At 43.7% G+C, this 16,795-nt stretch overlaps 1 protein-coding gene across 1 annotated transcript in view; it reads right to left on the reverse strand.

The window, feature by feature from the left end:
- ZNF704 (zinc finger protein 704) overlaps window positions 1-16,795 on the reverse strand; it is a 229,979-nt gene that overhangs the window by 13,054 nt on the left and 200,130 nt on the right. Inside the window, exons 5-8 of the mRNA XM_081816176.1 lie at window positions 15,633-15,733; window positions 10,851-11,118; window positions 8,540-8,644; window positions 330-427 (exon numbers count right to left, since the gene is read on the reverse strand). Of these exons, the coding sequence (XP_081672302.1) occupies window positions 330-427; window positions 8,540-8,644; window positions 10,851-11,118; window positions 15,633-15,733 (572 nt within the window). The remainder of the gene's footprint in view (window positions 1-329; window positions 428-8,539; window positions 8,645-10,850; window positions 11,119-15,632; window positions 15,734-16,795) is intronic.

Raw genomic sequence — 16,795 nt, forward strand, 5'->3', positions numbered from 1 at the left:
CATTGATCTGTATTAAAAACTATATTTTAAAGTTCTTTTAATACAGAGGTTAAGGCCATATGGCTTTAAATAGACCCAGTAATCACCATTACCTGTTCTTCGAGAAAACTTACAGCAAACTGTTACCAACTGCACCCCCCCAACAACAACAACTCTTCATTAATAATTGATGGGTGGGGAGAACCATGGCAACGAAAGAAAGGGTGTTTTGTCCATTCCAGGGAAATTTTATGGAACATCGCATCTCTGGTTTCTCTCTTCCTTGCTGTTCTTCTGTTTTTCAGTTAATTCCCTTGAGATGAGGAGGGTGGCGATTCAAGCAGTCATACCTCAGGCTGACCGTCCCTCTGGGTGGCGAGGACAAGACCGTGTGAGTGTGCTGTCTCTGCTCTCCTGTGCCCACCGGATGATTATGTGTTGGTGACACCTGGCAAGGACATGGAAAACAAAGTTTTCTTTGTTGGGACAGGTTCTCCTCACCATGCATTTATTTAGCCTTTGCCACATGGGCAGTGGTCAACATCAGACATGGAGATGAAACACATGTTAACATGGATATGGTGATGCTTGTGGCAAAATTTAAACGCCTCCCCAAGCAGAAAAGACTCGGCAACGATGAATACTTTAAAAAAGCTTCATGACTTCACGTGTGTATTCCAAGTTGCCCATAGTAACATATTTTCACTTGAATAATATTCCAAACCTTAAGGTATAGTCTCACCTATTCTAAGCCTCATGATCTACCTTTTTAAAAAAGACAAATCCCTAGAGGTTAAGAGAGTTGTGTAAAATTATATAGCCAGTCAATGGCAATGACACAGTGTGGACGTCGGCCCTCTGTTTGCTTTATGAGATCATTCACAGCCCCTAAATAAATGGCCTGTTGCATAAGACATCCACACAGCAGATGGTGGGGTCCAAACGGGAATAAAGACTAGAAGCAAAGAGTCCAAGCAAGTCAAGAACAAATGTCATCCATGAAACACTTACTGGGCACTCGTTACATGCCAGGTTCATTGACAATGGCTTTAAATGTCACAACTACCCCACATGGTAAGTACTATTCTTGTTCCTGCTTTATGGATGAGGAAACCAAGGCATGGGGCCAAGGTCATGGAACTTGGCCAAGGTCATGGAACTTGTAATGGCAGGGCCAGCGCTTGTCTTGAGCTCTACCTGATGCCAAGGCTTGTGTCTGACCCTGTTACACCTCTGCCTGTCAGTCATAATAACAGGAGGGCCCCTGGCTTTTGATTCCTCTTATACTTCTTACCAGACCCTTTGCATCATCTGCTCTCCTGACATTAAATATCTTCCCAGCACCTGGGATCCTCAACAGCTACAAAAAACGGGTTTTTATAAGAAAAGATAAATGATATTTCAAGAAAATATACAGCATTGCCATATACAGAAGAGCAGACATGTAATGAATTTAGACACTTAATTATCTAGAAGCCAACATGGCCACAGAAGTACCATGACCAATGAACAGTCATGGGAACATTCCTAAGGCATACTTATAGAACTGAATTTCTCTAGTACAGGACTAGCACTTTTTATTTTCTTTCAATTCAAAGGAATATACATCAGCATTATCTTCTTAGATGTTAATTCAAAAAATTAAACAGGTAAGTAAAAACCTAACATTTTAAACCACTGTTGCTATGATTCTGAATTATTCTGTACCATTGGTCTTAATATTTTGCTAAAGCTGGGTAGGAGTGAGGGCCAGAAGAGGTGAGTTAACATACATAATTTTTTAAAAACAAAAGCTTTGGAGTTCAGTGTATGCATTTGACATGGATAGATATGTAGGTCTTTCCAGGAGCAGAATCTCGGCCCCTCCTTCCCCCCTACAGCACCCTGCATCCCATCCCTGACCAGGGTGCATTACAGCAAACCAGAGGGAGTGAATGCTTCAGGTGTTCACAGCCACTGTGGTGATCTAGAATGTGCTTATATGAATTGTTTAAAGTGGTCGAGACAATTTTTAAAAATCTAAAAATTATTACAGAATTCATAGAATCCCAAGAATACTGCCTTATTTAGTGAGAGAACTAGGAGAAGTTTAGTTGACAGGACAGTGACCCAACGTCCATCAGCTGGTTGATAATGTGGAAGGTTTTCTAAATTGTGCAAAAGTGCCACACCCCTTTCATGTGAGGTGATATGAGATGACAGGGTGCTCTTCATCCAACGAATATTTATGAAGTTCTTACTATGCACCAGGCACCCTTCTAGAATGTGGGTACCTAGCGGTGAACAATGCCAAGTCTCTGCCCTCATGGAGCATACGTTCTAGTGGGGACACAGACAATGCATACAAACAAGTAAGATCATTTTAGTGATAAGTGCTTGAAGAAAATAAAATAGGTCAATAGGCAAAGCCTCATGAAGGGAGAGGGCGTTTACTTATTTAGGGCGGTGAGAAAAGTCCCTCTGAGAGGTTCCCTTTTATCTTTACGGCACTCTGAAGAAAGGGGCAGCAATGACAGAGGCCTCCTAGGTGCAGAGAGCCAAAGGGGCCAGAAGACATTGTGTGGAGGCTGGGGGTAGGAAGACAGGAGGTGGTAGATTCAGGAAAGACCTCCTGGCTGCGATTGAGGAATTTGAATTGAATGTTGCTGTAAGTGCTAGGGAAGCCATTGGAGAATATTAAGAAAGCGAGACATCTGATTAATGCTTTAAAAAGATCCCTTTGGCTCCTTCGAGAATGGATTGGAGACAGCCTGGAGAGGAGCCCTGCAGTCTAGTTAAGAGGTTTTGCACTATCTGGGGGGAAAGATGTACTGGTGATTTAGACTAGGGCATGGCAGTGGTGGTAGGAAGGGGCTGGATTCATGCAGAATCAGGCAGAGTCTGGGACACGTTGAAGGATGGGAAAAAACGAAGACAAATCTTTCAAAGAATCAGGGGTGAATCAAGGGGAGTCAAGGGTGAATCCCAGCTTCTGCCCCAAGAAGCTGGAGGGATGGTGGTACCACTTACTTAAATGGGAAAACTGATGATGTGGTTGGTTTGAGGAAGGAGCGAGGACCAGGCTTTTGAAAATTCCAAAGACACCATTTGAGGACTATGGAGGAATAACCCCTGATTACAGTCTTTACTCCTGCTAATGGCTTTATTAACTCGGGCTTTCAGGGCCTGAGTGTATAGTCCTGTCCAGCAGCCGCCCCTGCCGATCCACCCCAGACCTGGGTTTTATGGGGTGCAACGCAGCGGAAGCCAGAACCCGCATCACATGTTGGCTGTGGCTCAGTTCTGTGTGACGACCAGTATGACCTAACTTGTGAGCTTTCCTTGAGACTTTTTATAGCAAGGCAATCATGGTTGAAAGCTTTTTATTTTAGCAGGGGCTGAGGTTGGGGAACGGGAGGGGGTAGCTGGCATAGGAACGGACATTTATTTAGTGCTCACAAATGTGAGAGGCAGGCTACTAGTTTAGGTATCATTTCTTTTAATCCTCACAAAACCCCTGCCAGTGAAGTGCTGTTATCTGCATTTTGCAGATAAGATCATTTAGACGTGGAGCCAGGAGGTGGCCTGCAGAGCATCCCGGAGTTCTAAGTAGCAGTAGTAGCAATTTAGCGAGGGCTTGTTAAACGAAGTGCCTTGGAGTGCTATCTGCTTTCATCTTCACCGCAACCCTAGGATAAATAGATTGCCATCATGTCCACCTCCTCGATGAGGGAGTGGAGAAGTTCAGTCTGTTGCCGCACAGTAAGCGGTCGGGCCAGTACTTGAACACAGGCCGTCTCGTACCAGCTGACCTTGGAACTAGCTCTGAATGACGTCAAGGCACTGCTCTTTCCATCCCTCCACCCTGCCACGGAGCTGAGGGAAATACGGTGTGCCCTAAAGTAAAGCCCTGCACAGCATGATGCTGGCCGTCTCTCCCAGTGGTCTCCACATTTCAATCTTCGTTTTTTAAAAAATCTTTATTAGTTTTATATCTTAACCGTTTCTAAGTTCTATTTTGGGGCATTTTCTATTAAGTATATAGTAGACTCGGAGAGTACTATATGGTATTTTTTCTAAATAAAAAGAAATAGGTAAATAAATAAATATTTTTAGAAGTATAATCTCCATTTTATTTTTTTCCAGAGAACCGTTTTTCTTCAGTCCTTAAGGACTCAGCTCCTGACATGGGCTTTGGTGGAGGTCGTGGGGCAGCACCCGCGGGTCTAAATTGGGGTGGGGGTGTTGGGTCCTTCCGGGCTTCATGAGAGCGATTCCTGGCTACCTTGCTGTGAAAGGCACAGCTCACACAGTAATGGAGTTTCACACACAGCTTGGGGAGCACACAAGCACAACACACAATGAGCATACGCCTCTCATTTTTCTGCTGATTAGGTGTGACCTCAGAAGAGTTTCAAGAACTTTAGTCTGCAAAAATCATGGTTAATTTCTCCCCCATGTTGGGTAGATATGGGTTATATCAGTCAGTCCCAGATAGGGAGAATACACTTCTCCCGACCACTGTATTATAGCGATGAGACACATCACAGGCAGCAAGACTAGTGAATGCTCCATGTTAGTCAGTGCCAGGCACTGTGCTCAACGATACGACTCCATGGAGAGGGGCGCCTGGGTGGCTCAGTCGGTTAAGCGTCTGCCTTCGGCTCAGGTCATGATCCCAGGGTCCCGGGATTGAGTCCCATATCGAGTTCTCTGCTCAGTGGGGAGCCTGCTTCTCCCTCTCCCTCTGTGGGCCACTCAGCCTACTTGTGCTCTCTGTCAAATAAATAAAATCTTAAAAAAAAAAAAATACAACTCCATGGAGTGGTTTAAATTTGAGGGCATTGCTTAAGAGAGGTCACGTGACTGAATAGAGGTCACAGTTTGTAAATGCCAGAGTCAGGATTTGCATCTGAGCCTCACACCAGAGCAGTCTTAAGAATGTTGTGTCCCTCTGTAAATATGTTGGAGATTTCTTTTCTTTGTGATTTTCTATCTCTCAAATGGAAAAGCCAGCTTCCTTGTCTTGGTGGTAATCTCTTATATTATTCTGAATCCTCCCTCAAGGTGTTAAAAACAAACAAACAAACCAACCCAGCTAAACGTCTGATAATTAAGCACTGCTATTTTAGGTTTGGAGACCCTCCTCCAGCTGACGCCCTCCTGGAATGGCCCTTGGATCGCAGGTTGATTCGCTCTTGGTTCCGTGGGCTTGGTATAGACTGCATGTTTGTGTCCCCCCCCAATTCATATATTGAAGCTCTCATCCTTAGTGTGGTTATATTTGGATATGGGGTCTTTAAGGAAGTAAATAAGGATAAATGAAGTCAAAAGGCTGGGACCCTGATCCAACAGGATTAGTGTCCTTATAAGAAGAGATACTCAAGGGCTCTCTCTCCACCTGTGCTGCAGCCCCTCTCTTGCCTCCACCAACAGAAAAGGCCATATAAGGACACAGCGAGCAGGTGGCCCTCTACAAGCCACAGAAAGCTCTCACTAGGAGCTGAATTAGCCAGCAGCGTGGCCTGGGACTTCTAGCCTCCTGAACTGTGAGAAAATACATTTTGGTTGTTTAAAGCAATCCAGTCTATGGTATTCTGTTATGGCAGTATGGGCAGACTCATATGGGGTCAAGAACTCTCAGCTTTCTGTCATGAAAAGACAGAGAAAAGAATGCAGATAATTAGAAGAAAAGGCGCGGTCATTCGGGAAAAACAGCTCAAAGAATGCTGGAATTAATGAGGGTCTTCTCCCTGCCCTTATGTCTACGGCCTTCAGCTAGAAAAGACTGTACTTCTAGTTACATTTGCAGCTAGGCAGAATAGCCTTCTCCACTCCACACCTCCGGGAAGACGTCTTACCCAGGGAACTTATTAAAGCCTGATGTTCAGGAAATCTTGTGTAGGCAAATGAATAAATAAAATCCTGCAAACCTTGGGATTTCTCAGAAGGAGAGTATTTCCTTCTCTAGGAAGCATATAAAAGCATCCCCTCCTCAATACCCGGTATCCAAGACGTGTGTGTGTGGGGGGAAGCAAACCTTAAATGGGGTTGACAACCTCCTGGTATTTGTTCTGGAGTACAAAGAAAAACGTGTTCTTTAAAGAGCATTTTATAAAAGGGGAACTGCCTTGTTTTTCCGTTTGGATGTAGTTGAGGCCATCACTGATACGAATTCATTAGAATTTAAAACGTTTAGAGCTTCTGCCCGAAAACCCTATTATACTAGTTTAGAAGGTAGGAATTCATATGCTCTTAGATTCCACCTGGCTCCCCGTCTCCTAGGGGCGGGGACAGCATTCCTGGAGAATTCGGGAACAGTCGCTAGCCCCTAGTCAGTGGACACGCACCAGTCCTGTGTTTTTGTGGGGTGGTGTTGTAAGATCCAGCCCCCACTAGAAGGAGGCAAACAGTAAGCACCCACGTTTTTTTAAGCCTTGCTAGACAGTATATAACATAAAGAACATTTTTAATAGTGAGCCTTCTCTCTAGGGTAAAACAAAGCCTGGGAAAATAGCATCCCCTCCCCTCCTCTTTAGTTTGAAATAGGAATGGCTGCTAAAACAGTCTGAAGTGTTGGCTGAAACATGACACAACCAGATAGATGAGAATTTTGTGGTGAAAGAAGACATTAGAAGTGAAAGTAGGATTTCAGTGGGATACCTAGTTAACACAGCCACTCTGTACACTTTCTGTCAAAGCTCTGGTCTAGACTGTCCCAGGTAACCAATGAAATTAGGGACGTCGAGCAATCTAGGGCATTGAGATGAGGGTAGAGATACACACGGTGTCCACGGCAGAGAAGAGTGTTAAAATCTTGCTACTGGGAAACCAACAATAGAAGGTATCCTGGCTGGTATCTTACTGGGTAAAATATTTAGGAACTTTAGAGGACATGTAGCTAGTCACACACCACTCAGTAATTTCTCTGCACTTCAGAAGGAGATGATTTAATTAATAAAGCAAAGGGAAAGAAATTCCATTTTGGTTGGTCACAGGGGTAATCTGAAAAAAAGTGCGAACTGGGCTGTTCCAGCCACATGCTACACGTGTTTGTACCCCAGGTGAGCCATATGGTGTATGCTCTCGAACATTCTCAAATCAAAGACAGGAATTAACAGGATTCAGAATAGTGGGTCTCTATAATTCTGTAATTGTAGCTGCCTTTCTAGGTTAGGGGGCTTGTCTCAAACGTGATATTGAGAGCCACTCCGGGTCTTTTCATCTTTTCAGGTCTACCAAAATAAATAAAAAAATAAAAGTCCCCCAAGCTGAAGATAGCACATGTAGAATAAAAGATACTTTATGTAAAGAAATAAAATCTTATTAAAAAAAAAAAAGTCCCCCAGAGGACTGATGGTTAACCTCTGACACCCTCCTCAGCTGATCATTGTTCTTGCCAGAGAGCAAAACTGTTACCTACGTGCTCTCTTCTAAAGTCTACTAACAAGATCCCTCCTTGCATTCTTGCACTTTCAGAGTAGCCAGCTGTTACTACTATTTGATGAAGGAGGTGACTTTCAAAATTACTCCAGATCCTCGATTATTTAAAAATCAAATTCCAGGAGTATTTTCCGGAAGCTACAAATTCCCAAGTCGCCGCCAGCAGGATGCTTTTCATTGCTGGCTATTCTCCTAGGGAATTTAATAAATATTCATCGACCGGGCAAGCATAATTGATTGAGCCGCTTTCATTTTTATCAGCACTGTAGGAGGCTTAGTGTTTTCTGGAAACCTCTGGAAGTTGCCAGTGGTTGACAATAAGAAGCTTTTGTGAGGTCCTTGGGGAGAGGGGTGGAGAGGAGAAAATAAGGTTAATGTCTGTTATCATAAGCCACTTTGTGAACCTTATCAGGAGTTATAAACCACTGTGGGCATCAACAGTGTGTAGGTCTGTGGATATTCTGTGATAAGCTACAAAAGACCCAATATATTTTTAAACGAATGGTTAGGAATCAAGTTAATTCAAGGCGATTTATCAGACAGCAATCATTTACTATGTCAAATCAATTCTTATATACCATTTAAACCTGATTGCATAGTTCAGCACTCTTATTTTCGGGAATACCTATCAGCATGGATTACTCAAGCTTTGGAAGAAAAAAAAAATGATTTCAATTTATGGGTTTTTTTGAACCTTTCAAAATGACATACCCAGAAACAATAATTTCAAAGTCATAAATTTTATAAAGTTATTCATAACGATAAATATCATTTGTCTTTTTCTTTTTGTTCAGCATCTGAGTTCAGCTATTAATTCTATCAAGCCTTTTGGAAACATACAAATACACCACAGACACAAAAAATCTCCATACATTTCTAACAAGTTGTTTATCAGCAGCTGCAACTCTCCTAGAGTCTCCTACTTTTCTCAAATGCCCGTCGTAACACCTTTTTCCACAGACAAGCTGGGCTAGGCTGGATCGTGAAATACGTGCTGGGGAGTTTACAAGTATCACTGAAGGAATAAAGTACTTCCGGCATTCTGAGTTTTGTCTTTTTCTTGCATGTTTTTATAATTTGTTCTCTAAATTTATGTGCAGGGTTGACCAGATTTCTGGCTATTTGTTTTTCTACTTACTGGAATGCCCGTGAAGGTAACCGGAGGAGACTGCCAAGAAATGCTGAAGCTGCTACCGTTGGGGGTGAACTTGGCCGATCCTGGAATGGTCACGGGGGGCGTGGCCTGTTCCACAGAAAACAGAGAACATTGTTATGAAACAACATTTCTCCTCGCAGTCCTAAGCTGTCATTGCCTAAGTAGGGCCCTGAAAGTGGTTTCAGCTGGATTAATAATTTAGACGAATTATCCAACAGGAGTAGATTAAACATAGTCCAAGAGAGTAGCTAGAAATAAACTTTTTATGTATCTCAGCAAGCTATCTAAGGAATAAAAGCAGGAGGTTTTTGATGGTTTCTGAAAATAAATTTATTATATATACATATACCTATTTTAGGACATATTTATGTGTAAAACACAATGCTTCACTGTCAAACTGGGAAAGAAACAATCCTATATAGGGATGCCAGGGGGGTAAATTGGTACAGCATTTGGGGACAGCAGTTTGGCGATATATATATCAAAATTCTTAGTATTTTGTGTATTAGCTATGCCACTTCTAGAATTCATTCTAAGGAAATGGGTACAGGATGTTCATTGCAGAACTATGTATTAGGTACAAAAAACCGGAAATGCAAATGTCCAATAATAGGGAAGTGGGTAAATAAATCATGATCTATCCACAGAGCCTGATGTTGTCGAAGAATGCTGATTGGTATGGGAAAATGTTCATGATATATTAAGTGGCCAAAACAAAGCACAAGAAAAACAGTGTTACAATAAATTCCCTTTTTTTAAAAAAATGAGTAAACATCCATAGAACAAAGTCTTGAAGGACATACAAAAAATATTAACCAAGGGGCTTTTTGAATTTTCTTCATTTGCTTGTGTTTTTAACATTTTTGATGCTGAATATTTATAATGTCTATAAATAGAACAATCCCAATATTATGAATACATGGTTTGGGAAGGACCTTTTAGATCACCTACTGCATGTTCCAACTCTCATACAGGTGAGCACCATAGTTGGGATGGGTTCACGCCCATGATTTCGAACCAGTGTTTCTAAATGCAACACTGACAAACTAGAATGAAGAAACTAATTATTCTTTTTGACCAACATAACAAGAATCAGGAATGAAATTTATTGCCTCAGCTAATTTAATTATTAGCTCTATTCCATGGCTCTTGAGTGTAAGTCTACTAAATCAGTGGCTGGATGTTTCTTCTACAGGTTTCTACATCTAATTATAGATGTAGCTGCTAGTGAAGGTGGTTTGATAACTGGCATCGCTGGGAAATATTTTGGTAATACATAGCAATAACCATAAGCTGTTCATGTTATATCCTCTGACTCAATAATTACTCTTCTGGGAATTCAAAGGGGAAAAAAAAAGCTGCTGGCACAGAGGTGTTCATAGTAGAGTTATTAATGATAGTGGAAAAAACTGGAGAGACTAAAGAGTAGATACCCAACAATACGAGAATGATTAAAACACTTCGGTGCTTCGATGTAACCGAAAACTATTCAGTTATATGAAAGTGTTTATAAAACCAGGGTGGGAGAACACAATTACAAATATGGACAGAAGATTTTTTTTTTAAAGTTGCACCAAGTAGTTGAGAATTATGGAAAAAAATGTTCTCTTAAAATTTGAATGTTTTGAAATGTCATTAAAACAAATCAATGTTTAAATGAGTTAATAATTGTTGGGGGGACAAAGGAGCTTTAGCCAAGTCCTATTTGCAGGCTTTGTGTGTAAGGTCTTATCAGACTTTCCAGTGAAGCAGATCTGCTTCTGCCCGGCAGGTCTGGGGCAGTCCCAAGAATTTACATTTCTAACAAGTTCCCAGGTGATGCTGACGCTGTTGATTTGGGGAACACTGATAATCGCCTCTCTGATCTGTGAGGATTAGTTACCGATTCAGGAGGCAGGGCATGAAGTCCCAGATTTGGAGCGCAGGGTGATTATGTCATTGTGCCAAAGCTTTATAGTGCTCACCTTCTCATTTATTTTATTTTTTATTTAACAGATACTTATATCGTGTGCCAGTCACCCTTCTGAGATCTTTATGATATGAAGGATTTTAATCCTATGACAACCTCTAAGGGATTGGATCTTCAGTCAATATCGGGGAATCCAAGAGCCCACAAGGTCCCTTCGGTGTGAGATCTGGGCTTTAAAAGGAGAAAAAGAAAAAATGAACTCAGCTATCGGGCTACTTGTGTGATGCTGTTTTTCCACTGGGTTACCCTCTCCTCGCACGGCAGAATGCGACTGCTTTTGGTCGGGGGTCAAAGTGACTACTCTCACGGTCCTTCGCCAGTCACCTGGTAAGCATGGTCGGTGTGCACGAGGTAGAGGGTGGTGGGAGCTGAGCGGCTCAAGGGTGTCATCAGTTTAGTCTCAGTTTTGGCACAAGGAGTCTCTGTTCGGCTTGAATCTGGGATGGGGAAAGTGGGAGGCGAAGCCAGGGACTGAGACGGTGACACTGGGGCCAGGCTGCTCAGCCCATCTGCCACTGAGTCTGTGTTGAGCTTGATCTCAGTGTAGTAAAAGTCCTCTTCTCCATCACTGTAGTCGGAGTCCCCAACACGCCTAGGGCAAAAGAGGGCAAAACGATTACGGGAACCCAGTCTGCTTTCTTGCCTTGAAATCTTGCACTTGCTCTTCCCTCTGTCTGGAATGCTTTTCCTTGGTCTTGTCTGTCTGGCAAACTCTGACTTGCCCAGCAACACTCAACTGTCCACTTCCAGGGAAGCCTTCCTTGACCTCTTAAAAGCAATTTATCCAATCAATCAATTATTCAACAACAATTTATTGAGAATCTATGATGTCCAGGCACTTTTCTAAGGTCTCCTGATATCATGGTGCACAAAGCACAGACTATGTATGACCTGATGGAACTTATATTCTAGTGGGGGAGGCAGACAAGGAACCCATAAAGAAAAGCATATTTAATATATCAGGTGGTGATAAATCCCAGAGAGAAAAATTAAGCAGATTTAGTGTCCTTTAGCAGGGTAATTGAAGGGAAGGCATTTATTTTATTTTATTTTATTTTTTTTATTCTTATGTTAATCCCCATACATTACATCATTAGTTTTAGATGAAGTGTTCCATGCTTCATTGTTTGTGCGTAACACCCACCAGGCTAACCCATCCCCCCACCCCCCTCCCCTCTAGAACCCTCAGTTTGTTTTTCAGAGTCCATCGTCTCTCATGGTTCGTCTACCCCTCCGATTTCCCCCGCTTCATTGGGAAGGCATTTATTTTAAAGAGTGTTCAGAGGAAGTCTCTCTGAAGAGGTGGCACGTGAGCAGGGGCCTGAGTGACGTGAGGGAAAAACCTGCACCAGGATGCGTGGGAAAATCACGCAGTGAAGAGCAGCACACAGCTCTGGGGTGGGAAGTATCGGTGTTTTCCACCAAGGGCAGAGAGGCCCGTGGCTGGTGCTCAGGGCACCAGGAGTGAACAGAGACAGAGGCAAGATGGCGCAGGGCTTTGTAGTCCACGGAATGGCTCTGCATGTTATTCTCAGTGTGATGGAAGCCGGGGGCTTGTGAGGCATCTAAGGTACTTTTTAGAAGGACCACTCTGGCTAGTGTCTGGAGAACAGAGGACAGAGGGCAGGAGCAAGAGCGGGAGGCCAGCAAGGAGGCTGTTGCTACTGATCATCCAGATGAGTGTTGGCAGTGTCTGGGCGAGAGGGGCTGGCGATGGAAGTGACCAGAAGTCAAATTTGGGATGCATTTTGAAGGTTAGGATTCACAATGTAACTCCTCACTGCTAGATCCTCTATGCCTCTAGGCTCCCTTTGAAGTGTATTCATTCTATTTAATTCACTTTCCTTAATTATTTGGCACATTTTTGTAGTTTTTTTTAAACCCTTGTCACCTCCCTAAGACTGTGATTCTCTAGGACTACGTCTTGTTTGTTCTGTGTCACTCCACACATATGGATGTATCTGGCACACAGTAGGTGCCTAGTAAATGTTGAATGGATGAAGCTGAGGTCCTTGTAGCATGGTGATTATGAGCATTAGTCAGATTTCCCGGGTTCAAATCCTGACACCCTCCAGCTGTGTGTGAGATTGAGGCAGCCTCCATGGCCCAGTGCTTCGGGCTTGTCACTGATGAAATGGGGATAATCATAGTGCCTGCTTTTTGTGAAGATTAAGCTAATAAACATACAGGGTGTAGAAGTGTGCTTCACACATCGTAAGCACTGTTTATTGAAATTAAACTAAAGTTGAAGTTAGAAGGCCTCAATTTTTACTATCACCCAGAGAAATATCTTCTTGGTGCTTTCAAAGTTCTCCCTGAGACATGGGCAATTGTACTTTTCCACAGAAAGTTTTGAGTAAAATAAAATAACTGTTCATCACTTTATTTTTTAAATTTTTTTTCTTACTTTAGTCAGATGACTTTTTCTTAATTCTGTTTTATTTTTTTCTAAGATTTTATTTATTTATTTGAGGGAGAGAGAGAGAGAGCATGAGCTGGTGGGGAGGGGCAGAGGTAGATGGAGAAGCAGACTCCCCGCTGAGCAGGGAGCCCAAGGAGGGGGGCGGGCTGGATCCCAGGACCCTGAGATCATGACCTGAGCCGAAAGCAGACGCTTAACGGACTGAACCACCCAGGCGCCCCTGTCCATCACCTTAGAAAAGATTTATTCAATTTGTTAATTTCTAGAGAATTGGCACACATCTAGCAACCTGGTTTTATAGGATGGCCTCTGTACATCTCCCTCCCATGAGGTGTCCCCAAATTTCATGAACATATCCAGCAGTAGTAGATCACTCACTTGGAATAAACTGCCCCCCCCCCCCCGGCCCCAACTTCCAAGCCCTATATAGAATCTAAAATAAAAATCTCCCCTTCTACTCAGCCTTTCTGTCTGGTCAAATCTGCGGCTTCTCCCAACCTTGTCCCATTTCCCCTGAGCTCTCAGGCCGAGGCGTCTGGGGAGGTGTCTCTGGACTGTACCAGGTCTGGCGGGGCTTGGCTTTCTGACAAGCATACCATTAAAGACCCCAGAGAGTGGGCCCAGGAATGTGCGCCTGTTCTATTCCTGTCCCCACTTCCTTTCCAGTAAAGGGCAGGCCGAGTTGTTACTGGCTGCTGAGGGCTACTAATAGACACACAGGCCTCGGGGAAACTGTGTGTCCCAGATGGGGATAAATCAGGATCAGCCTCTGCTGTACAAGAGTGGAGTGAGATTTAAGAGAAAAACAGTGTATTTTTTATGCTCTTGCAGCTATATCAGATGCGATATATATTATATATTCTGGCTTTGGTATGTTCCCCTTCTCTCCCCACCAGCCAACATTCATTAAAATGTTCCATCGTCCTACATCACATAATTGAGCTCATGGATTAAAGCAAAGGTGATTTCCCCCTCCCAGTCTGTGAGAGCTCAGGCCTCAGGCTTCATATACACACAGACTGGCCTCGGAGTTCTGCTAACCCAGGCCCGTCCCTGGGCAGTGGCTGGCAGGGCTGTGAATCCTAATTCACCAAGGCAATTTTAAGAGCACAGTGTAAAAAGGGAATCCTAGGGAAGCGAATAGTAGTGGCTGCATTTTGAATTTTACCCACCATGAGAGCAGCGCGGGAGCTCAAAGGAAAATCGTGAGATGCCACTTATAAACGGTCTATAAATACATATGTGCAGCATGCCCTTCTTCGACGTACTGAGTAGGGTTCAGTTTTCTGGGCAGATGGACTTGAAAACAAATACCCTAGCTCCTGATTATAGCTTTGGGAAGTTTTTTTTCTAAACCTTTAAATAACTCTGAGCTATTTGCATTATGAGTTGTCCTGACAATGAGGTTTGAGGGGAGACACTGCAGGATTTCCTTCCCTGGAGCCTTCAGGAACAGGAATGAGGGTGTTCTGCCCTGCAGTGTTTGGGTGTGGTATTTCTTGGAGGGTGAAGGTAGACAGCCCCTCTCGTGAGGGGAGCAGAAGCCCAGTCTTGCGGCACCACACCCACAACACTCCGTAACCTTCTGTGTGCTATACTCTGGAAGGTTCTGGCTGTGTCCCGAAACCTCGGCACTATGGGTAAGCGCGCTAGATCCCTGCTTCTCTCCACAGTCCTTGAGGGAGCCCACCTGCACAGATCAGCAGAATCACCTTAGAACCCATTTTTATTTTCTTTTTTATACCACTTTTGTATGGATGATGCATTTCCTAAATTTGTCCCTTGCTGGGCAGCGTGACTATAGTGTTTATGTCTCGACGCTCATCTTGTTGAAAGGACTCCTTTGTCCAAGCGTCTGGGGACTTGGTCATGCATTTGGATTTGCCTTATACATACTGGTTATGACATACAGCCTCCCAAGGTCCTTCTGTGTCTGACGTCCCTGGGCAGGAAAGACCCAGGGACTAAAGGACAAGACTGCTGAACCTCCACCACCCCTCTGGTAGGACCCCTAGTCACTGCTGCTGGAAACTCTGTGTTCTTTTTCCTTAGGACGGTTTTTATATAACACAAGGAAAAGCATAGAGCGTATAGATAAAGGGCTTATTGGAGCAACAAAAAATGATGGAGCCAAGTCACCAGCTATCATAAGAGTAGAAACCACAGCACTGATAGACACAGTGGTTCTTAAGCCCTTTTGAGGCTATATACATGCTTCTGAGGCTCAAAGTCACAAATACTCCTTATTGGGAAAAAATGCACATTTAATCTGACAGAAAATTTCAGGGGGTCCAAGGAACCCACCCTACCCTAGTGTTCTATATTTTTCAAATACAGACATTCTCACATACATTTTATTTTTGACCCTTACACATGACCCTGCTGGGCTGATATTACTATTAGCCTCATTTTCAGAGGGTACTGAGGCTCAGAGCAGTGGATTGCCTAAGGTCACTTAGTAAGCAAATTGGGGAGGCTTTGCAAGGTTAAATCCACATTCTTTCCACTGTGCCCGATTGGTCTGTGTGATCTGAGTGGCCATCTCCACAGGGATTACAAAGACCAAGCAAGCCCAGTCTCTATTCCTGTGTTCAGACTTAGTGTGGTGTGTAATTCCTGAGTGCAGGTGGCCCGAGATTGAGCTCCTGGAGGCCACACCACGCCTGAAGGGAGGGTTGCCTTACCCAAGATGGATGGTCCGTATGTGTTTCTGGATCCCCGCCGCAGTGCTCAGCACCTTCCCGCAGTTCTTCCACAGGCATTTGAACATCACCTTCATAGAATTCTGTAAACGGGAGAAAGTTACATTAAAATGAAAACTAACCCACCCATATTTTCTGTCATCCCAACACATTTTCTCCGCCTTCGTTAGAAAGGAACAACTTGGGCGCCTGGGTGGCTCAGTCGTTAAGCGTCTGTCTTCGGCTCAGGTCATGATCCCAGGGTCCTCGGATCGAGCCCTGCATCGGGCTCCTTGCTCAGCAGGGAGCCTACTTTTCCCTCTCCCCCTCTCTTCCACTTGTGCTCTCTTTCTCTCAACTAACTAACTAAATCTTAAAAAAAGAGAAAAGTAACAATTTGGGGTGCCTGGATGACTCAGTCAGTTAAGCGTCTGACTTGATTTTGGCTCAGGTCATGATCTCATGGTCGTGGGATCGGGCCCTGCGTTGGACTGGGTGCTCAGCGGGGACTCTGCTTCAGATTCTCTTCCACTCCTTCTTCCTCTGCCCCTCTACCTTGCACTCTCTCTCTCTCTCTTCCTCCAAAATAAATAAATAAATATTTTTTTAAAAAAGGTAACAACTTCCCATCATCTTGAGTATAACTCAGCATACCATTCTAGGGAGCACCCTCCTCCCTGCCAGCTGGTGAGGATCTTGGTGATCTCAGGCATTTTTCTGCATCCTTCATGGATACTAGGTTGCCCTGAATATTTAGTTCACTTTTATTAAGGTGGTCACAGTGTCATTTAGGCGTTAATGACGGTAACTAACATCAATTGAGCACTTACCATATGCCAAGTGCTGTTACGAAAGTTTACCTCATTTAATTCTAAGAGATAGATGCTATCATTGCCACCATTTTATTTTATTTTATTTTATTTTTATTATTTATTTTATTTATTTATTTGACAGAGAGATACACAGCGAGAGAGGGAACACAAGCAGGGGGAGTGGGAGAGGGAACACAAGCAGGGGGAGTGGGAGAGGGAACACAAGCAGGGGGAGTGGGAGAGGGAGAAGCAGGCTTCCCGCCGAGCAGGGAGCCCGACGCGGGGCTTGATCCCAGGACCCCGGGATCATGACCTGAGCCGAAGGCAGATGCTTAACGACTGAGCCACCCAGGC

Source organism: Leptonychotes weddellii, chromosome 4 (assembly GCF_054177405.1).
Source record: "Leptonychotes weddellii isolate Sample4059 chromosome 4, ASM5417740v2, whole genome shotgun sequence".
In the NCBI taxonomy this organism is placed as follows: domain Eukaryota; kingdom Metazoa; phylum Chordata; class Mammalia; order Carnivora; family Phocidae; genus Leptonychotes; species Leptonychotes weddellii.